The 23,015-nt window shown below is 46.7% G+C and overlaps 2 protein-coding genes across 4 annotated transcripts in view; both read right to left on the bottom strand.

Moving 5' to 3' along the window:
* Nucleotides 1-15,744, bottom strand: part of LOC115650592 (NACHT, LRR and PYD domains-containing protein 3-like) — a 59,748-nt gene extending 44,004 nt beyond the window's left edge. For all 3 annotated transcript variants that reach the window (XM_030560776.1, XM_030560779.1, XM_030560778.1), the window contains exons 1-3: nucleotides 15,625-15,744; nucleotides 6,638-6,734; nucleotides 5,775-6,078 (exon numbers count right to left, since the gene is read on the bottom strand). In XM_030560776.1, the coding sequence (XP_030416636.1) occupies nucleotides 5,775-6,057 (283 nt within the window). In that variant the 5' untranslated portion in view covers nucleotides 6,058-6,078; nucleotides 6,638-6,734; nucleotides 15,625-15,744. The remainder of the gene's footprint in view (nucleotides 1-5,774; nucleotides 6,079-6,637; nucleotides 6,735-15,624) is intronic.
* A 3,965-nt stretch (nucleotides 15,745-19,709) lies between these two features.
* The window catches only part of LOC115650591 (NACHT, LRR and PYD domains-containing protein 3-like), a 41,032-nt gene continuing 37,726 nt past the window's right edge, over nucleotides 19,710-23,015 (bottom strand). Inside the window, exon 12 of the mRNA XM_030560775.1 lies at nucleotides 19,710-20,037. Within this exon, the coding sequence (XP_030416635.1) occupies nucleotides 19,947-20,037 (91 nt within the window). The 3' untranslated portion in view covers nucleotides 19,710-19,946. The remainder of the gene's footprint in view (nucleotides 20,038-23,015) is intronic.

Raw genomic sequence — 23,015 nt, 5'->3', positions numbered from 1 at the left:
ATTTGCAGTGAACCACCATGACACCATTGGAGCTTCATCATCCTGGGCCTGAAAGCCATCCTGACCAGACTGAGCCAGAGAGAGGGACCCAAATGAGACCCCCAGAGGAAAGCAGTACATACTGACTTTCATAGATTTTGCTACCCGATGGCCAGAAGCAGTAGCTCGAAGCAACACCAGGGCTAAAACTGTGTGCTAGGCCTTAGCAGACATTTTTGCCAGGTTAGATTGGCCCTCCGACATCCTTACAGATTCAGGAACTAATTTCCTGGCAAGGACCATGAAAAATCTGTGGGAAGCTCATGGGGTGAATCACTTGGTTGCCATCCCTTACCACCTTCAAACTGATGGCCTGGTGGAGAGGTTTAATGGAACTTTGGGGGCCATGATACGTAAATTCGTAAATGAATACTCCAATGATTGGGACCTAGTGTTGCAGCAGTTGCTTTTTGCCTACAGGGCTGTACCACATCCCAGTTTAGGGTTTTCACCATTCTAACTTGTGTATGGCCACGACGTTAAGGGGCCATTACAGTTGGGGAAGCTGCAATGGGAGGGGTTTACGCCTTCTCCAGGAACTAACATTCTAGACTTTGTAAGCAACCTACAAAACACCCTCTGACACTCTTTAGGCCTTGCCAAAGAAAACCTAAAGGATGCTCAGGAAGAGCAAAAGGCCTGGTATGATAAACATACCAGAGAGCGTTCCTTCAAAGTAGGGGACCAGGTTATGGTCTTGAAGGCACTACAGGCCCATAAGATGGAAGCATCATGGGAAGGGCCATTCACGGTCCAAGAGCGCCTGGGAGCTGTTAACTATCTCATAGCATTCCCCACCTCAATCCTAAACCTAAAGTGTACCATGTTAATTCTCTAAAGCTCTTTTATTCCAGAGAATTAAAGGTTTGTCAATTTACAGCCCAGGGAGGAGATGACGCTGAGTGGCCTGAAGGTGTCTACTACAAAGGAAAAAGTGACGGTGGCGTGGAAGAGGTGAACCTCTCTGCGACCCTTTGACGTCTGCAGTGACAGCAGATCAAGGAGCTGTGCACTAGCTTTGCACCAATGTTCTCAGCCACCCCAGGATGGACCGAACAGGCATACCACTCCATTGACACAGGTAATGCTCACCCAATTAGAACGCCACCCTACCGGGTGTCTCCTCATGCCCAAGCTGCTATAGAATGGGAGATCCAGAGCATGCTACAGATGGGTATAATCCGCCTCTCTAACAGTACATGGACATCTCCAGTGGTTCTGGAACCCAAACCAGATGGGGAAATACGCTTTTGCGTAGACTACTGTAAGCTAAATGCTGTAACTCGTCCCAACAACTATCCAATGCCATGCACCGATGAGCTATTGGAGAAATGGGGATGTGCCCAGTTCATCTCTACATTAGACTTAACCAAGGGGTACTGGCAAGTACTGCTAGATGAACCCGCCAAGAAAAGGTCAGCGTTCATCACCCATGCAGGGGTGTATGAATTTAATGTGCTTCCCTTTGGGCTGTGAAATGCACCCGCCGCCTTCCAAAGACTTGTAGATGGTCTCCTAGCAGGACTGGGAGAATATGCAGTTGCCTACCTCGATGATGTGGCCATTTTTTCTGATTCATGGGCAGAACACCTGAACCACCTGAAAAAAGTCTTCAAGCGCATCAGGCAGGCAGGATTAACTGTTAAGGCTAAAAAGTGTCAAATAGGCCAAAACAGAGTGACTTACCTTGGACACCAGGTGGGTCAAGGAACGATAAATCCCCTACAGGCCAAGGTGGATGCTATCCCAAAGTGGCCGGTCCCAAAGGGAAAGAAACAGGTCCAATCCTTCTTAGGCTTGGCCAGATATTACAGGCGATTTGTACCATACTACAGCCAAATCACTGCCCCACTAACAGACCTGACCAGAAAGACACAGCCAAATGCAATTAAGTGGACTGATGAGTATCAAAAGGCCTTTAACCAGCTTAAGGAGACACTCATGTCTGACCCTGTGCTAAGGGCCCCAGACTTTGACAAACCATTCCTAGTAACCACAAATGCATCTGAGCGTGGTGTAGGAGCAGTTTTAATGCAGAAAGGACCAGATCAAAAATTCCATCCTGTCGTGTTTCTCAGCAAGAAACTGTCTGAGAGGGAAAGCCACTGGTCAATCAGTGAAAAAGAATGCTACGCCATTGTGTATGCCCTAGAAAAGCTACGCCCATACGTTTGGGAGCAGCGTTTCCAGTTACAAACCGACCATGCTGCACTAAAGTGGCTTCATACTGCCAAGGGAAACAACAAAAAAGTTCTTCGATGGAGTTCAGCTCTCCAAAATTTTGATTTTGAAATTCAACACATTTCAGGAGCTTCTAACAAAGTAGTTGATGCACTCTCCCATGAAAGTTTCCCAGAGTTGAATGGTTAAATTGTCCTTAAAATGTGAAAAATCTTGTAGTTTTACATAATTAGTAGTATACGTAAAGGTGCATGTGTTTTATTAATCTGTTTATTCTAAGTTCTAGGCAGGGCTGGCGCTTCCATTTAGGCGACCTAGGCGGTCACCTAGGGCACCAGGATTTGGGGGAAAAGCATTTTGCCATCCTCGGCAATTCAGCGGCGGGGGGTCCTTCCGCGCTCCGGGTCCTCAGCGGCAATTCTGCGGCAGGTCTTCACTCACTCTGGGACCCGCCGCTGAAGTGTCCCGAAGACTGAGAGCGTGGAAGGACCCCCCCTACTGCAGAATTGCCGCCAACGACTGGGGGCGCGGAAGGACCCCCGCCTAGGTCGCCAAAAACCCTGGCGCCGCTCCTGGTTCTAGGAAGAAATCACCGCCAGTGTGGTTCAACACTTTCTGAGATTTAGGGGGCGTGTCATAAACAGAGAGTTAAGGGTTAATGCCTCTTTTACCTGTAAAGGGTTAAGAAGTTCACCTAGCCTAGCTGACACCTGACCAGAGGAACCAATGGGGGAACAAGATGTTTCAAAAGGAAGCAGGGAAGTTTTCCCTTGTTTAGAGTATCAGTTTCAGTCAGAGTGAAAAAGATCAAGGAACCAGCCTCTTAGGTTTATGTTTATTTTCTTTGTAACTTGTCTTGGTATCATTAAAGGAATTATCAAAATTGTGTATTTGGGTATTTTTTTGCGTAACTAAGTTTTGCCCAGGGGAACATCCTCTGTGTTTGGAATCTGTTGTCTGTGAGAGTAGCTGGTATGCTAATCGCTCCCAGAGGGTTTTCTTTTACCTTTCTTTTCTTTAATTAAAAAAAAAAAGCCTTTTTCTTAATACTTGATTGATTTTTTTCCTTGTTTTTAGATCCAAGGGGGTGGATCTGGATCCACCAGGAGTTGGTGGGAAAATGGAGGGGGGATGGTTAATTTCTCCCTGTTTTAAGATCCAAGGTGTTTGGATCTGTGTTCACCAGGGAATTGGTGAAGTCCCTTAAGACTACCCAGGGAAAAAAAGGTGGTACTTGGGGGGGGGTCGCAGCGATACCAGATCTAAGCTAGTAATTAAGCTTGGAAGTGTCCATGCAGGTCCCCACATCTGTACCCTAAAGTTCAGAGTGGGGAAGGAACCTTGACACCTACTGTCTAGTAAGTTCCTGGCTTCGCCAGCCAAGATGACTCCATCTTTTAGAACATTGCTGTGAGTCCAAACCACAAGGGGAAATAAAGGCAATGCCTTAAACATCCTGACCCTGGTAAAAATTTTCCGGGTCTTAGAGTGACTGTTCAGACCATGTGCTGAGCCTGTGAGTCTCCAGCAGTGATGCTGGAAGTGAAAGTCAGCACCAGAGACAGGGACTGCATTTTCCCTTTGCTACGCTTTTCTCCCCCCCTTTGTGTGCATTTGTCTTGTTTTGTCTTAAAGTATTTCAGCAGCAATTTCCTGGGGACTGATGCTGGCTGCTGCCCATTAAACCCTAGGGAATGATCTTCACCTCTAGTGTTATTACCACAGTCACCATTGAAATCTGTTGCCTTTGGCAGTAGGTAGCCTTACTGCTGAATTCATGATATTCCCTAGACTAGAAAATAATAAGGAAACCCGGTGCTAAAAGTATGATCTGGAAAGGTATTTGTTCCAGCAAAGAATACAAATGAAAAAGCCAGAACCCAATGTACTTAGGTAATTTCCCATGTAGTTATCAGCCACTTTATGAAGTTCTGTTTGTGGAATACAGCAAGAGGCGTTGTGTTTGTGTGACCTCTCTCTGCCTGATTCTGCTCAGGATTGGCCTGCACTCTGCATAATGAACAGGCTACATCATCAGGAAAACAGAACAACGTAAATTGGGGCAGAGGCATTCAGGCGCATTTCTAAAGAGAGCGAGTCTCCTTCCAAGCAGTCATGTTTCTAAACAGATTAGGCTGAACAATTAAAGGGCCCATGTCAATTCTGCCCTAGCACAGGAGCTGGACTAGATGCTCACGAGAGCTTTTCCGAACCTAGGGAACTAAGACAGACACAGAGGGCAGCAGAGTGATTTTTATTTGGGACCATTACTATTAAGATGGAACTACTGGTTTGGAGGGTAATAGAGTATTTACTATATTCAATTACTCATATAATGCTCATTGCCCAATCAGATGTTATTTTACAAAAATAAGTTTGAAAACAATTTATGTTATCTCTTGTGGGGTGGGAAGAGGATATTTTATTCCCCGAACTTAGTTATTAACAGATGCTGGTTAAAAGTAAACTAAAACCTATAGTATATTAATTACTATGTTCTGGTAGGATCTAGAGCCCCGATCGGTGATCAGGGCCCCATTGTACTAGGTTCTGTGCGCACACATAAGAAAAAGACAAATCCTGCCTGACAGAGCTCACAGACAAAACCAACAAAATGCTCCCTGCATTGTGCTCTGGAGGCTGCTAAATTCTCCCTCTGGGGGACTGTCCAGGGCAGTGAATTCCAAAGGCCTCCAGGGAGAGCCCCACTGCCAGCCCCGGAGCTTCCATTCCAGGGACCCCGGGCAGAACCAACCCAGCTGAGCTCCACTGGCACCATAGGATGCAGGGAAGTGGAACAGGAATGAGTGTAACAGGGTTGAGTTCAGCTCCCTCACTGAGCACATGGATTTTAACATTGCTCCACTATAGAGTGGCTCCCCACTGGCACTGGCTATTACCCTTCTGTGAGACCCTGCAAAGCAGCCTGGGGCCTTTGGAACTGCAGCTCTCCAGGTTTGCTGGCTCCTTGGCTATTTGTATTGCACTGAATTTGTTTCTTTAATGAAAAATAGCATTGGAGATAAAGTTTGTGCCTGGAACCCCAGAAAGGTTCCATGGGGCCCATCAGCTGTTTGGTGATAATATAGTAGACCAGGATCATTTTCCAGTGACAGATCCTCAAACAGAGAAGCCTGGGGGCTGTTCTAATTTACACCAACTGCCAGTGGCCCTCCAGGAACAGTCTCGCAGCTGGGGACACACTCTAGTTACTCCTCCTCCTCACCACCTTCTGCCCATGACACTCCCTCTGCACCACTATATTGGCTGTCCACCCACTGGGAAGTCCCCCACACTGAAGGTATCCTCAGATGGAGAGATACAGGCCATGTCTGCTCCCTTCATGACAGCTCTGTGTTGAAAGGGAGTGGAGTAGGTCAGAGCATCTGGCTCACCACTGGCATCCATGCTTAGTGTCCCCTGGCTTCCTGCCGAGATTTAGAATTTGGCATTTGTGCCATCAGCTTGTTTCTTCTTCTGCTCCTATTGCTGCTGGTCTGGGGCATATTCCAGGAGGAGACTCCCAGGTTTTAAAGTGACTATAGATTTCTTACCTTTCTCTTTTCCTTCTCTGAGTTTAGCAGCAGAATCTCGGAGATTGATCTGAGTGAAAACATCTATGGTTACATCTACTGCAGCCTCTCCACCATAGAATTTCATCAGGAGGTTCTTAGTATCTATCCTGTTGGCATTGTCCAGACAATCTCGAGGGATGTTACCTCTCCCCTTAAGGGCAGAGTATGATAGTTTGTCTTTAAATCTTTTGAAGTCTCCCTGAGTAAGGTTGTTGAGGGCATGTACAAGCAGGTCACTGATTCTGCTGCTTTGGTTTCCCATCACTGGATATCAGGAAATGAACTAAAATATAATGAAAAGTCCATTTATTAATAAGTAATATAGTAGAGAAAACAAGTGCAATCCAGTGGCCAGAGTAGATCATAACTCCTGGGTGCTTTTCCTCATAAATGACTCACTGGACTTGGTCTCTCTGTGCCTCAGTCTCTCCATCTGTAGAATAGGGATAATCATAGTCCTCTAACTCACAGGGCTGTTGTGCAGTTTAGCCAGCATTGGTAAAGCCTGTTGAGGTTTTAGGATGAAAGGTGCTATAATAACAACAATAGTAATTATCACCCAAATGAATTTCAAAATGCAAGGTTGGGATGCCCTAAATTAATTACATTTCAGAAAACAATCACTCTGGAATCTGCACATCACAGCCCTGGGGAATCAGGCTCCATGTACTGAGACCCAGTGCTAGCTTGTGATGACCTCAGGAGGTTTTCTGCATAGCAGAGCACACCAGGTGAAAGGTAGCTGTAGTCATTTCTGACAGTGACCAGGCCCTATAACCTGAACCTATAAACTAACTAGTTCTGATCAAAATTAGCCCATCCCAAGAGAGTGACTTACTTACCATTCACCAGAAAGCTACTACAAACAACATCTGACATCCCTAATTAGAGCTGATCCTCTTAATCTTCTTGATGCTCAACCACAGATGCACAGGGCAGCTAGAAAGAAGAACAGGAAATTTGCTCAAAGTTTATTTCCACAACAAAGAGAAACAAAAGCATCTCCAGTTAAAGCTAATCTTCAAAGCTTTTTGAATTTCTAGAACAGTCCTCATAGGACAGTAAGTAAGGGTCTAAACCTTCCTGGTGATTTTTTATAGATATAAAACCTTTTCTTGGTTTTTATTCCTTCTGGAAATTTGTCTTTTAGCTACACCCCTTTGGCATCAACAACTGGCACAACTTTTTCGGTGATCTATTGACACCACAAACTCCATGGACTTGTTCATCTCTTTTCACCTCCTTCATATTCTGTGTTGGGAGAAAATAGTGTAGTAGCTTTAACCAAGCAGGTAGCAAGTCTAATCAAAAGAAACAACATACAAAAAGAGAATGATTGAGTATTTGCTCAATATTCAAATAACAGTGATCTCCGCAGATGGTGGGGGCTTAAGTCCTTCTCACCTGTGTTTTTCTGAGGTGGAACATTGCCACTATTTTTAATTTTAAAACATCATGAGAAAGAGAAGGTTGGAAAAAAATAAAGGAAGCAGAAGTGGACCTTCATGGGCCAGGAATATCATAAGCTGAAAAAGTGAACCTGAAACAGTTTTTCAAGTCACATTCACAGTGACTCAGGAGGAAGTTGCTGCTTGATAAATGGAGTAAGGGAGGAGGCATCTCTGATGAACCCCTGTGAGATTCTTTATCACCGCTATCTTTCTAGGGCAATCTTCTTTATTCCCTCGAAGATCAAATAAGCAGCTCCACTGAGGGTGCAAAGCCCCCACCCCACTGACTCATACCCCCATACCTGGCACCATTTGAGGCTCTGTGTTATTATTTTGAGAATTTCTCATGTTTGTTGTATTCGTTTGCAGCTCCCTGAAGCCCATGTCCCAATGGAAAAGTGGAAATGGGACATCAGCCGTTCATTTCAGCAGAGAAATGAGAAAAATAGTGACAAAGGATTCGCTAGCTCCAATCCTTTAAAGATGGAAATACAGAGGGTGGTTTCTGCCTGGTTTTATGACAGGGACCAGATCCTCTGTAGATGCAGGTCAGCGCAGCTCTGTGGAAGTCAATGAACACACCCTCATTGACACCAGCTGCGGATCTGGCCAAAGGACTGTTCATGTCTTGGAAACGATCCAGGGTCTGAGAAGAATGCAACAAGGCGGCCCATATCATAGAATCATACAAATGTAGGGCTGCAAAGGGATCTTGAGAGATCATCTAGTCCAGCCCCCTGCACTGAGGCAAGACCAACAAACCTAGACCATTCCTGCAAGCATTTGTCTGATCTGTTCTTCAAAGCCTCCAATGACAAGGATTCCACAACCTCCCCTGGAAGCTATTCCAGAGTTTAACAACCCTTACAGTTAGAGAGCTTTTCCCAATATCTAACCTAAATCTCCCTTGCTGCAGATTAAGCCCATTATTACCTATCCTACCTTCAGTGGACAGGGAGTACAGTTGATCTCTGCCCTCTTTATAACAGCCCTTAACAATTTGAAGATTGTTATCAGATGCCCCCCCTTCCCCTAGCCTTCTTTTCTCAAGACCAAGACTACATCTACAGTTAAAATTATACAGTGGCACAGCTGCAGTGCTTCAGTTTAAACACTATCTACAATGACTAGAGGAGTCTCCTGTCGCTGTAGTAAATCCACCTCCCTGAGAGAGGACAGCTAGGTCGATGGAAGAATTCTTTTGTTGAGCTAGTGCTGGTCTACATCTGAGGTTATGTCGGCTTAACTACATTACTCAGGGGTGTGGATTTGTCACACCCCTACGCAATGCAGCTGGGTCAACCTAATTTTTCAGCATAGACCAGTCTGAAACATGCAGAGTTTTTTTAACCTTTCCTCAAAAAAGGTTTAGAAAACCTGACCTATCATTTTTGTAGCTCTCCTCTGGAATCTCTCCGGTTTATCCACATCCTTCCTAAAATGTGGCACCCGCAGCTGTTCACAGGACTCCATCTGAAGCCTCACCAGTGCCAAGTAGAGCAGAACAGTTACCTCCTTCATGGTTTGCATATGACATTGCTGTTAATACACCCCAGAAACAGCCTTTTTCTCAGCTGCATCACATTGTTGACTGATATTCAATTTGTGCTCCACTGTAACCCCCAAATCCAGCAGCATTACCACGTAGTCAGTCATTTCCCATTTTGTAGCCGTGCATTTGACTTATCCTTCCTAAGTGTAGTACTTTGTGTTTCTCTTTAATGAATTTCATCTTGTTGATTTCAGATGAATTCTCCAAATTGGCACAGTGATTTTGAATTCTAATCCAGTCCTCCAAAGTGCTCTCAACCCAGCCATGGTGTCATCCACAGATTTCATAAGGCACTTCATCTACTTCATTATCCAAGTCATTAATGAAAATATTAACTGGTACTGGACCCAGGACTGACTCCTATGATACACCCACCCAGTTTGACAGCAAGCCATCGATAACTACTCTTTGAATATGGTCTTTCACCCACTATATATATGTCCCTAAATGAGTGGGATCACAGGGGGCCCTAGATTTGCTTGCATCAGCCTTGCACACAGAGTGAATCTAGCTTTCCAGGACAATATGCAGCTGCCTTAACCATGACACCATCTTTTCTCTTCTTATAATAAACTGCCTCATTCACAATACAAATTCCAGCTTCTGCCACAAATGAGGTCAGGATCTTACAGACAACAGCAGATACTGCTGCCATGTTTAGCCAGAGAAAATCAGATTATATTGGGAGAGAAATGTATTCCATTGAGGACCAAGCTTTGAAAGAAAGAAAGGCAGTTTAAAGCACATTAAAGTAAACATGACCATCCTCTCCATCAGAACAGTCAATTATTTAACAACAGTACGATTTCAGACACTCTATTCTGCCCTGTCTACAGCTGAATCTGCACTCAGTACTCAGGATGTGAAGGGTTTCTAGATACCTTTTACAAAAAAGGAAATTGTAATATTCCTTTTTTTTTTCAGGCTTTGAGGACAAGATTTTCAAAGTAACCAGTGATTTTTGAAAGCCTAAATTGGGAGACATTAAAGGGTCCTGATTTTCAGAGGGTAGCACTTTCTGAAAATTAGGATCTTGTCAAATGTCTCAGATTGGACACCCAAAATCACTATTGACTATGTAAGTATGTATTGACAGTGGAACAGTCATTGGGCCAGAGAGAGCAACTGTGGATGGTTCTGTCGTTAGGGCACCCACCTAGGAGACTGGAGACCCTCAGTCCCAATCCCCCTGGTCAAATCACTCATTATTTATCCTCAGTGGAACAGCTTCAGGAGGAGAGAGAAAGAGAAAGAAAGCCCTCTCAGAATATCCCATAGCTCAGTAGTTAGAGTGTTCTCCTGACAGATGGGACACACTGTTCAAATCTTTACTCCCCCTCTCACAAAGAGAGTGGAAAGGAACCTGAGTCTCCCATATCTCAGCTCTAACCACTATCCTAAAAGTTATGAGATAGACAGCACCACTAGCACGACTTCCTCCTCCGGCTGTTTTACATAGAGCAAGGCAGGCACCTAACTAATTCACCCAAGAAAGATCTCAGGTGCCTGAACTGCCTGTCTCCCATTCGTGGATCTCTAAGCAGAGCTAGGCACCTCCCTGAAGCCCGACTTAGGCACTTGTCTCTGAGGGAAGGAAGGGGCTCACCCCAAACCCATGTCGTTGGCATCTCTAATTGGATAGATAAAGCACTTCGCCACCTCATATGCTGGCCTAACCCTAGCTGGGGGAGCTGTACCCTTTATAAGCCTAACTGTATCATGGGATGCTCTACCAGCCTGAGGCCTAACGTTAGCTCGTAGAGCTCTATCCCCATAACCTTAACACTAGCCCGGGAAACCGTACAGCTCCCAGACCTAACCCCAGCTGGGAGGCCCTATCCTTTCCAACCATAAACCTAACTCAGGGAGCCAGACTGGCTCCAGGCCTAACCCTAGAGTGGGGAGCCCTACACTTTGTGTCCCTGACCCTAGCTCAGGGAGCCCGACCAGTCTGAGAACTAATCCTAGCCCAGAGAACCTTATACTTGGTAACACTAAACTGAGGAGCCCTACTAGCTCCAGGCCCAAGTCTGGCTCTGGGAGCCTTTCTAACCCAAACCCCAGCCCCCCCGGCTATCCACCGAGCCCTAACCCTAGCATGAGGAGCTCTACCAGCCACAGGAATAACCCTGGTCTAGTGAAACCTATCCCTTGTAACCCAGCTCTAGCCTGGGGAACCCTATCAGCCCTGGTCCAGAGAGACCTACTCTTTCTAAGCCTAACACTAGCCCAGAGCCCTACAGGCGCCAGACCTAATCCTAGCCCAAGGATCCCTACTCTTAGTAGCCTGTAGTCCAGGGACCTCCTCCCATGGCAACCAGAACCCTAGCTTGGGGAGTCCTACCAGCCCCAGGCCTAACCTGATCCAAGGAATCCCTACCTTTGGTAACCCTAACCCTAGCCTGGGGAGTTCTACTGGACCCAGGCCCCAACCGAGCCCATAGAGGCCTACTGTTAAGGAACTTTATCACCTTGTTCCAATGGTTACTCGCCTTCCCTGTTAGAAATGTGTGCCTTATTTCTCCTTTAAATTTATCTGGCTTTAACTTCCAGCCACTTGTTTTTGTTATGCTTTCTGGAGCTAGTTTAGAGTCCTAAAATGCCTGATATTTTCTCTCCATGAAGGTACTTTAAACACCATAAACAAGTTACCTCTTGATCTGTTCAATTAAGCAAAATACGCTGAACCCTCAAATCATTTTTATGGCTCTCCCTCTGACTCCTCTCCAAATTTTCAACATCCTCTTAAAAGTATGGACAGCAGAACTGTGCACAATATTCTAGTATCAGTCTCACCAGTACCACAGACAGAGTTAAAATCATCTCCCTGTTCAGACATCCAAGACTCACATTAGCCCTTTTTGCTACAGCACTGCCCTGGGAGCTCAAGTGGAGTTGCCTGTTCTCTATGATCCCTAAACTCTTCTCAGAGTCACTGCTTTCAGGATACAGACCTTCACCCCCATTTTGTAGGCATGGCTGCACTCTTTGATCCACAATGTGTGAACTGGCATTTGGCTGTATTAAAATGCCCTTTGCTTCAATGGATGTAGCTTACCAAGTAACCCAGATCGCTCTGTATGACTGCCTTGTCTTCATCATTATTCACCACTTTAAAAATTTGCAGATGGGCCAAAGATTGATCAGCAGTGATTTTATATTCACTTCCAAAGTCATTGATGAAAATATTGAACGTCAGGCCTAGAATGGATTCCCACAGAACCCCATTAGAAATACCCCCAACGTGTCACCAACGTATCTCAGGACCAAGAGCTTTCCTAGGAGGAGAGTTACCTTCTGCCCCAGCTAAGCCTGCACTAGCATCTGCTAGCTGAGTTCCCACAGCCACACATAGGCACACCATGAAGAGGGCTCTGTGGTGGGAGGCAGTAGCAGGGACAGTAAGTTTGTATTGATGGGTTATACTCCCAGACCAGGTGCTGTTTCAAACTGGAGCATTTTATCCAACTTTTTCCAGGCTCCAGCAAACAAATGAAGAACTTTCACAGGCCCCTCTGCTGGAGCATCTCCAAGGAGCATCAAATGCCACTGTGACCACATCCTGCTCATCCCAGCTGTGTCCTCCTGACCTCTCAGCATCGTTCCAAACCTTAAAGACAGGGAGCTAGAAAATATAGCCCTGGCCTTCCAGCACTTTCCATCTAAAAGCCGGCTACATTTACACTAGCATGTAGTTATTACAGCTGCTAAGCGCTGGGGTACTTCAACCCACTGAAGGCCAGTTGCGTGCCAGCGTGTACCACAACTTGGAGGCAAGAACAGTAGGCACTTCAGCATCTGGGCCTTGTAGGTGCTAGCCCCGGTGGGTCCTGATATCCACTCAGACACATGGCTAAGTGAAGGGGTATTTTACGGGGCTGGCAAGAAAGGGAAAGGCTACAGATACCCTAGCTACAAAGGCTTGAATAGTTCAAAGTGAGCAATGGTAGTTCTTGTTTGGGTCCCTGGGACAGTCCACTTTAGATTTAGGGTTCTTCAGCCTAGTGCCTGGGGAGCCCTCCCCACAGCAGCCCAGGCTCCATTCAAGCAAATAGAAACCTGCAGCTTTTCAGGCCAGGATCTCCCACTGGGACCCATCTGCCCTAGCTCCCTGCTCAGCCTCTGGTCTTCCCCATACGTCTCACACAGATCTTGTCCCGGCTACACGTGTGACAATCACACCCTGCTTCACAGCAGTGCCCTATGTTCTGCTGCAACACTCTGTATGCAGTTCCCTCTGGGTGTTTCCTTGCAAACCAGGAGGAAGGGGATGTGCACGGGAAGATGGGAATCAGTCTCTTGTTTAGCAGGCCCATCCCAGGCAGGAATATACATTCCAACTTCTGAGAGATTCTGATGTACAGAAGCTAAAGTATATTGAAACAGGAGGAGAATCAGCTCACCAGCCAAGAAGGGGGAGCCCGCCCTCTGTTTTTAGTTCCCTCCCATTCCCCCTTACTTTAAACCTTGTACATGCTGATTGAGTAGCCCTTGTGCAACGATTATGAGTGGACTGTGGACTAGCCCAGTTCATAGATTCAGAGGGCTGCACAGCAGCCTTGCACCTTGATTTGGGGGCTGGATTTCTCCTCCCAAACCTTGTCACTGAACTGATTAAATCAGTAATGGTCCATAATGATTTCTCTTCATGTGTGGATTTGAAATATAATCCAGACTTATGTTGTTATTCTTGCTCCAACTTCTGACACCAGTGTCCAAATTCAGATACCAGCATCATCTCTCTGCTAAAAGGTAGCAGATGTCCAGGATCTTGCAGGTCAGTTTAAAATAGAGAAGACGACAGTGATGCAAAATCTGGATGCACTTTAAGTGTAACTTGTTTTATTTTCACATGCACACCAGTCCTGGCATGAGATGGTCACACAGAAGGTGGGGCAAACCCTTCTTCCAGGAATCTCAGCCCAGCACCAACACCTAGTTCCCAGAGAACAGACTTCAATCCAAGTCCACGGCAGAGAGCAAACTCTCAGGCTGACCACAGAGCTCCCTCTCTCCCAAAGTTGACTCCACACAGAAAATACTTGCATAACAGAGCAGACAAAATCATGGCAAGAACCAGTTGGAAACTGAAGCCAGATACATTCAAGTTAGAAATAGGGCACAAGTGTCTCACAGCAAGGGTGATTAACCATTGGAACAAGCTACCAAATGAAGTGGTGGATTCTCCATCTCCTGCAGTCTTCAGATCAAGGCTGGAGACCTCTCTGGAAGATTTGCTTTAATCAGACAAATGGTGTCAGACCAGATGATTAATGGTCTCCTCTGGCCTTAAAAGTCTATGAATTTATGAAACCAAAAAACACCCCCCTTTGATCCACTCCCCACCCCCAAGAGCAGCAGCCCATTGGCAGGAGCGGCGCCAGGGTTTCTGGCGTCCTAGGCAGAATTCGGGGGGCAGCATTTTGTGCGCTCCCCATGGGGTTCGTGGGAGCTTCTGGTTCCACTCCCATCACGCCGCCAAAGAAGAACCCTGAGCTGCTCAATTGCCTGCCGCTGTTTTCCGCAGCACATCGGCAGAAAGTCCTTCTTCGGCTGCGCGACAGGAGCGGAACCGGAAGCTCCCATACACCCTGTGGGGAGCGCACAAAATGCTGCCCCCCGAATCCTGGTGCCCTAGGCGACCACCTAGGGTCACCCAATGGAAGCGCCGGCCCTGCCCATTGGCACACCAAGAAACACAACCCAAGTAACAGTGACACATGGTCACCGGCCATAACATAACATAGCTCCTTCAGGGGAGCCTCAGAGACATAGACATAAACCAAAGTCTCTACCCCAAAATGGCTGAAATATACATGAATTGTTTTTAAATCCTGTCTTATATAGTCCATGCACTGACTGTAATGTGTGTAAACAAACTGGTATAAACGGAAGTTAAGGCTGGTGTGTATTTTGTTCAATAGTTGTTAATATTACAGTGTCCATAGATGTCACGGCATGTGATCTATGCTGTGTAATTCACAGAGTAATTTTCCTGTGGGGGTTTTGGATCTCTGTCTCATAACTGCCTGAATTTCCAGCAAAGGACATTTTAAATCCAGATTTGGGATTGGGGAAAAGGAGGGCACCTTGGTTAGCTCCTTCTTTGGTTTCTATTTCCACCCTAAACAACCTCCTTAGCAACACCCTCCTCAGCACCAGTTTCCAAATCTGCCTTCTCTGCCCAAGATACCCTCTTCCTCTTACAGCCTGTGGGCAGCCTGGGGGAAGAACAGCCAGAGGATGCCCTCAGCAGTTCCAGTATCTGATGTCTCAAAACAGCTGAAGTAGGACTGGGAATGGGTCTCCACCTGGCAAAGGGAGAGAGCCCCCAGCCTCCCTCATGGCCACTCTGTGCCCTACAGCAGGCTAGTGGCTCCTGTGGTTTCCTCAGCTGTTCCTGATGATGGAAGGGGGCAGGAGGGGTGTGTGCCTCCCCATGGGACAGTTCTGATCTATAGCCCGTACCTTATACTCGGACTCACTCTTCATTTCTGTCACACACACACTCACTCTCTCTCCTGTCTCATGCCCCACCCAAGTTCCTCCTCAGTTTCCCTCTCCCTCACACGCAGCTGCTGAAAGCAGACAGCAGGAAAGCAGAGGGAATGGCAGGCCAGTCCTCTCTGTGGTTCAGACACTTAGGAAAGACTGCAATCCTGAGACCTCCTCTGCTCCCCTGCAGGAGGGACTCTAGAGACCCCAGCAGAGATGCACCTCCCCCACCCCTTTCTCACAAGAGGAGATGTCGCTGATCTTTATAAGACAAAAAAACCTGCTCTGACATGATTTCAGCCAAGTGAAATATTTTGCATGCTGAGCTTACCCTACAGCACTGGCTGCGTTGGGATGATAATCAGCTTTTCTTCCTCTCGAGTGGGCAAATCTCCACAAGCTGATGAAATTCCAGAAGTTTCACTCCCTAAATGTAATCCCCGGCAGGACTTCCTTGCCTATTTCCTGTCCCTCTGTCTCAGCTCAGAACTAGCCTCCTTTCTCCTCCCCTTCCCTGTTTAAAGACACAGGACTGTTTTCTCCCTACAGCGCCAGAACAAACAGTGCAGTGAAAAGCCTTACCCTTGAAACAACTGCCTAGTAAACGTCCAGCAAAAGAGAACATTAACAATATAGATGACCTAGTTCTGCAGAGATCAGCAAGTTCTGCCATGAACTGTAAACTGTTCTCATCTAATTTACTCACATTTACCCCTTGCAGATATTTAGGCCAAAATGTTCAGCGGTGGCAAGAATTAGGTACTGAAATAAAAGTGCCCAGGTTTGCAGAGTCGCTGAGCACTTACAAGTCACTCTGAAGTGAGTGGGAACCAGTACTGCCAACTCTAGAGATTTTAATCAGGGAGTCTCCTGGTATTTGGTGTTTTTCTTATACCCTCAGCTCCTGGAGTCCTGAAGTTACAGGAGACTCTCAGCTTCCATTTATAAAACATGTTTTCAACCCTCCTGGTTGTGGAGAACGGTCTGAAAATGTGACCACAGCGAAGCCTAAAGCCTCAGAAAACAGAAGACAAATGAAAAGAATCACAAATGTATTTCTTGTTTAAAATCTCATGATTTGGGGGGCTTGACTCCTGACTTTTTGAATGTTTGTAGCTGACAGTACCGGGGAACGGCTTTTGAAAAGTCAGGCCACTTTTAATTAGGTGCCAAAATATGGATTTAGGTGCCTAACTTCTATTGGCCAAGTTTGAACATTTGGGGCTAACCTCTACAGACATCATGGGACAGCTGAGGAGTGGGGAGACACTGGAATAGTGCTTTGCCCAAACACTTTAAAGAAAAGGAAACAGCCTCATTTTAATACATACAGGCTCTCAAATGACTCTGCTGTTGAGCTCCTTCACTATTGTAGGTAAAACCTACGTCTTTATCTTGGTTTTGGACAACAATTAAAATGTTTGGTGATTAATATTAATAAATTAACAAAATAACATAGCACCAAAAATCCACTATCAAGACTCCCTCAAAACAGGCGATGACCTCCCTTCAGTCTGGTCAATGGGTCATATTTTGAGCACAGTTACTCCCAATTTACACTATTTTAACCCCACTGATTTCAGTCACTCCAGATTTACATGGATGGAACGGACAGCAGAGTTTAGCTCCATAAAACTGTGTTCTTACCTCCCTAATAAAAGTTAAAGGAAACAAAATGCAGCAATCATGGTACAACACAGAGCAAATGAACTTGCTTCCCACGCTGCAGCTGCCTTGATCAAACCCTTTGTAACCATCACGTGCAGGGTGGGATCCACAGCAGGGTGAGGACTACACAGAGGGCTGTTCATGATGGTGATTGGCTTAAATTAGCTGTGAAGGAGACTGGCCACTGTTTAAACATCACCCACCCATTGGTGCACAGTAGCCAGTTCTGCACTATGACATTCTGGGGTGCAATCCAGAGCAGTGAGGGGTTGTGTCACTGCCTGCCCCCTAACTCTGGGTGCCTTAAGTGCTCCGCCGCTGTGGCTCACAGCCCAGATACCATCAGCCAGACAAGCATGCAGTCCCCTGCGTGTCTAGGGTAGCATGCAGCCCCGGGTGAGCATCCTGATCCCAGCAGCCTGCCCACTCTCATCTCTATCACCTTATGCAGGGGTGACCCCAAGCATACTGCCAGTTGCGATTTCCCCGCAAACCATCTACTCTGTAATGTCCAGCCCTTTCCTGGACCATTCGGAGGAACAACAAGATTCATTTGCTCCTCTAAAGAGACAAAACGCACAGCTTAGCATTTTAATTGGAGTTAGCAACCACTTCAGTTCAAACACAGCACTAGGTTGGTTTACATTAAAAGTAAAGCAGTTTATTAAACAAAAGTCACAAGTTGAGCAATGAATAGTAGAAGGAATAAAGGCAGAAAGGGTTACAAACAAACAAAAGCGAAATACGCTTTCTAGTGGCTATGGCTTAACTCAGCAAGCTACAGTCTTGGTTCAAGGTTGATTTCTTACCAAATCTTTTCCTTTCCAGACCATTCTCGTTCTCAGTCAAGACCTTCCTCGAGAAATATAAGGTACAGGTTTCCCTTGTCTTCCTAAATGGAAGATTGTTGCCTAAGCAAATTTCTCACCAATGTTCTGTTCCCAGAGATTTCAATCCCCTTGGCTGAAGGGCCCGACTTTCTCAGCTTGCAAGAGCTCTACTCCTTTGTGTCGGTCCAGTGATGGATAATGCAGGGGTTCTCTGCCCCAGCCTTTAGAATCCAGTAAAGCTTTGACAAGCCTCTCTCCCAGAGTTCACTGGCCTTGCTTCAAAAGGCAGCCAGTCTTCCTGGGGGTGCCCTCTCCATCCCCAAGATACAGTGGTTGGCACAGCTTCAGGAAGTGGCATGAATGGCCCGTCTGCTAGTAAGTATTTACTGATACTGGTGCAAGCCATTTAAAAGGCTGTTTGTTTAATAATTACGGCTATAAGTAATGAAGCACCATGAAAGAGAAAAAAAAAGAAGAAAGAGGAGGGTGTTCTCACACATGGACTTGGGACAAACACACTCTCTAAAGTTTATGAAGGTCATAGTTTGCCTTCAGATCCTAAAACACTTGTTAAATGCCCTGCAGGGTGTGTCTGTGAAAGACACTTAAGCTCTTTGCCCTCTATCATCTAACTCTGGCTCTAATTAGTGCCTGCAGTTGCTGCCGAAGCACTTCTACAAGGAACAACAACTAGCGACTGCGTTGATTTTAAATCTTCCTGACAGCCTCTTGTTTTAGGTATTACTTTGTGGAAAGCAAGAGTGAATCCTTCAGCCATTCATCAGCTGAAGGGGGTAGTTCAGGCTTGGGGGGCAGGGGGGCGAGAGAAGAGAGGGATGATTACATGGCCAGTGAAAGAGCAGCCAGAATTGGGAGAGAGCTAGTTGAATGGGGACTATTGCTGTAGAAGGTTGTTGCTAAAGGCCTTGGCTACACTGGTGCTTTACAGCGCTGCAACTTTCTTGCTCAGGGGTGGTAAAAAACACCCCTCTGAGCGCAGCAAGTTACAGCGCTGTAAAGTGCCAGTGTAAACAGTGCCCCAGAGCTGGGAGCGCAGCTCCCACCACTGTAAGGTAATCCCCACGAGGAGGTGGAGTACCTGCAGCACTGTGACCACACTCGCACTTCACAGAGCTGCCATGGGAGCGCTTTGGAATTTCGAGTGTAGCCAAGCCCTCAGGTATCACTAAAGTAGTAGCTTCTGTTTGGGCACATGGGACTAAAAGGCTTTTGAAAATGCCAAGACTCGGCAATAAACTTGACCCTCTCCCTGTCCTGCACCTTTGATCTCTGCTCTCAACTGGCCATTCAAGGTTCTTAGGAGTCACCTACATCATCTTTCTGACAAAAGCCCAGAAAAATTAAAAATCATTCTGATTTTGCCTGCACAAGCTTCTGAAGGTGTTGACCATAATGGATAAGAAAGAGGAACCATGGGGGGAAAAGGGGTCTGAGGAACCATCCCTGAGGGCTCTCCTAGGCCTGGAGAATTCTTGTGCATTAGCAGAAACTATGGCAAGAAATACAAACTCTAAAGGATGGCATTATTTCTTGGTTCATGATCTTTATTGGACTCAACAAAACTGACACAGAAATGTACATCCAGGACAAAAACACTGGAGATGTAATATGGAAAATGCCAGCTCAGTTGCTGTGGAATTGTGTAAAACTACAATACTATTATAAATACACAAACAACAGTGACTGCGCTGTTGTAATAGAGTGACAATTCCCCTGTGGATCCGAGGATGGTTCTTGAGACTCCCTCCTGCACGAGGATGGTTCTTGAGACTCCCTCCTGCACGTAGAGAGACTGAAAAGGGAGGTTATCAGATTTCCCATGATCCCACATCCCTCGCTTGGGCCCTGAACTGCATCCTCCCTCCCACTCCCTCCCCCCACAAACCAACTACCCCCTCCGAGGTTAGACCAAGCATGAAGCAAATCCAGCTCCTACTCCTGAGCCTCTCACCCTCAGGCAAGAGGGCTGGGCCTGACAATCTCTACTCAGCCCCCTACCACAAATGCTGAAATATGTTGCTGGGGTCCTCCTTAAAAGGAGCAGGGGTCCCCCTCCCCACAGCCCACTTCCTCAGCTAGTGGCAGGGCAGCCAGGTCAGAGCCTCGCTGGTTCAGTGGCTCTCTCTCACCAGCCCTACCATATCTCTATGACCAGATCAGGTTTTATGTCTTTCACAGCATCCAGCTCTGCCTGTGTTTCTTCAGTTACACTCTGATAGCCCAAGCTGTGGAGAAAACAGGGAAGGAAAAGGACGTGTTAATTCTCTCTGCAGACACAAAATTTGAGCCACTGCCTCTATGAAGCACCATGCGCTGCACCCACAGGATCTGTGTCACTGTCACTGTCCAGCCTGCTGAGCTCACCGCCAGCAGATACCTTTTCTTTGGGGGAGGGGAGGAGACGTGCTGGTGCAGTTTGTAGCCTGGCCTGCACCCCCTACACCCCACTCACCTTGTGAGCTCTGGACAGGGACAGCAATGTCCTTTCTGCATATAAAGGGCTGGATTGTGCAGCCCTTGCTCAGGATATGGAGCACTTACTGACACAGACAGTCCCATTTATCGCTGTGGGGCTACTCAGCGCTCACAGGGAGCAGAGGCTGCAAAATCCAGCACATAGAATCTCTCCATGGAAGCAACCTGATCTCCCCTCTCATTGCTGCAGGGGCTCCTCACACCCCCTCCCCACAGGCTTCAGTAACAGAGTCCTTGAAGGGGTTGAGTTTGCAGTTGCTGTTGTGGGGCTGCAGACGGCTTTTCTAAGTGCTCTATCACTCGCATGCTTACTTGGATTGTCTTGAACATTACTGTCTGTCATGGGGAGCCAGGGCAGGAAGGGGCTAGAGGTTCAAATCTGGGGTCATCTGAGAAAGAAGTTCCTGAGATATGGCCTCCAACAATGTCATTGGATAGAAGAATCAGACATTTTTTATAACTTTTTTTCCCCACACCAGCGGCTCAAACTTTGGCTCTGACCCTCCCCAAATTTATAGCAATTTCTCTCAGCTAATGCACCCCACCCGCTGCCCCTTTGGGAAGCAATATTTAAGAAGTTATTGAAGATAAAGTTTGGAACCTCAGCCTGGGTCAGCCCAAAGTGACTGCCCAAAGAGAGTTAAATACTGCTGTGGCAAATGTAGGGCTCCACTGCTAATCAGAAGCTTTGCTGGCATCGTGCTGTGCAGTAACTGGTGGCTCAAGAAGACTTGCTGTGGCTTTTGAATCAAAGTAGCACCCATGGCTGCGGAATGCCCTGCCATTGGCAGCTTTCAGCCAACGTGTGATGTGCATGTTATTCATGTTCTACAGAGGTTTGTTTTGCCCAGAGACCAACATTTCTGGTGTAAGAGCAATATTTTAAGTTGCTCTAAATTCCACATGCAGAATCCCATTGTATTGTAGGAGTATTGTTCAAGGAAAAATAACATTAATTAACTAGAGGGAAGATGAAAGATTCTGGTATGCCGTTAGGGTGATGGAATCAGGACTCAAGCTCTTCCCCTCTTTCCTAAACAATGGGACTCAGTGTTATCAAAGAAAAGCAAGTTGTTGGGTCATTTTGTCAAGAGGTTCCTGATATGCAGCCCTATAAACTGAGCTCATAACTCTTGTGGTGCAGAGCTAGGGAAAAATCTAAGGCTCTGGCCTTCATTAAATTGATAGCATGGCCTGCCCCTGAGTTTAGCTATTGAACATGACCAATGACCAGTTTAGAAATATTTCAAGGGTTACTGCACTACATAAGCATTAGTACCTCTGACTACAGACAGCAAGAGATGAAATGAGACCAGGATAGGGAGCTGAGACCAGGCATGCTCACTGCATGGCACAGGCCCACAAGAGCTGAAACCACAGGAGGGAGAATGAGAACACCCCCCAGATGGATGGAGCAGTTCACACCCCTCATCCCTATTGTTTCATCTCCCTGGGCTGTTCTCATTCAGCTAAGAACACTCCATTGAGAAGAATGGGCCATTCACACCTCTCTGAGGCTCCTATACTGCAAATGAATGTTTAAAGCCCCTTTCCCCATATACTAGGCCCAGATTAGGGGTCTGGCCTCCACAGATCCACTCTCCTGCCCATTTCTGCCTCCAGCTGGTACATTCACTTCTCACAGACCCACCATCCCACCTCCCTATAGCCCCTTAATCCTTACAAGGGGTTTAGAGCGGCAAGGAGTAGGGGGGAGCTTGGGTGGTGTGTAGGGTAACCCTGGGGCATACGGTAACTCAGGCTGTGGCTGGCAGGGGGCTGGGAGCAGCAGCACCAGTACACCAGAGGGGGTGGGTAGCAGCCTAAAAGCAGAAGGGGAGAGACAATTGCTAAGGCTGGGTGACACAGGAAGACAATGCAGAGGGACCCCAAGGAGATCAGAGATGACAGGGCTGAGCTCAGGCCACTGACCGGCCCTTAATTATCTGCCATGAGAAGGATGGGCCAGAAGGGATACGGGGGGCCAGGCCACAGCTGGCTCCCAATGACACATTTGCTGGCTGGGCTGTGTTATCAGTAGCTGGGGTGACACTGAGGATGGGGCCTGACATGACTGGTGATGAGCAGGGATAAACACATTATGTTGATGTTATTTATTCACATTTCTTGTTTGCAGCCAGTTTTGGAGAACAGGGTGGGTCAATTTTTAAAACTATTTATTTAGGAAGTTTTAGCAGGTGTATGGAAATAGCAGAGAGAAAACAATTCCAACAGTGAGCTTTTGATTAAAGAAATATACAGTAGTATGCTCATCAGATCGCTCTATGTGACAGAATGCTGCTCTGTTACAGAATGAGCATTCATTTTATTTTCTTTCCAGCCCTTCTGGGAGAGCAGGAGTGACAGCTGGAGTTGAGGGCAGCGTGTGCATGTATGGAGTTGTTATTATTGCCTTAGCGAGTAAAGTCATTGTGCTCGTAACATCAAGATATGCTGCATTTCGGGGTTGCTAGAAGCCACTAGGCTCTGTCCTCAGCTGCACCAAGTTTATACTCGGCACCACTGAGGTGATTTGGAAGTGAAGAAATAGGCTCTAATTGACCTTTCCCCTACTCCGATGCTGGGATAGAATGAACTCTGGTTTAACTGAGAGACATCTCAGGGCTGCTCTAAAATTACCCCAGCTGCTGTGACCGCCTAAGATCTGGAGGAGCATGTTCTGCCTACCTTGCCCTTTACATAGGTCCTCCATGCTCCTGAAGACCCC

This window comes from Gopherus evgoodei, chromosome 4, assembly GCF_007399415.2.
Source record: "Gopherus evgoodei ecotype Sinaloan lineage chromosome 4, rGopEvg1_v1.p, whole genome shotgun sequence".
Taxonomy (NCBI): domain Eukaryota; kingdom Metazoa; phylum Chordata; order Testudines; family Testudinidae; genus Gopherus; species Gopherus evgoodei.
This window is presented reverse-complemented; position numbering and strand designations above follow the sequence as displayed.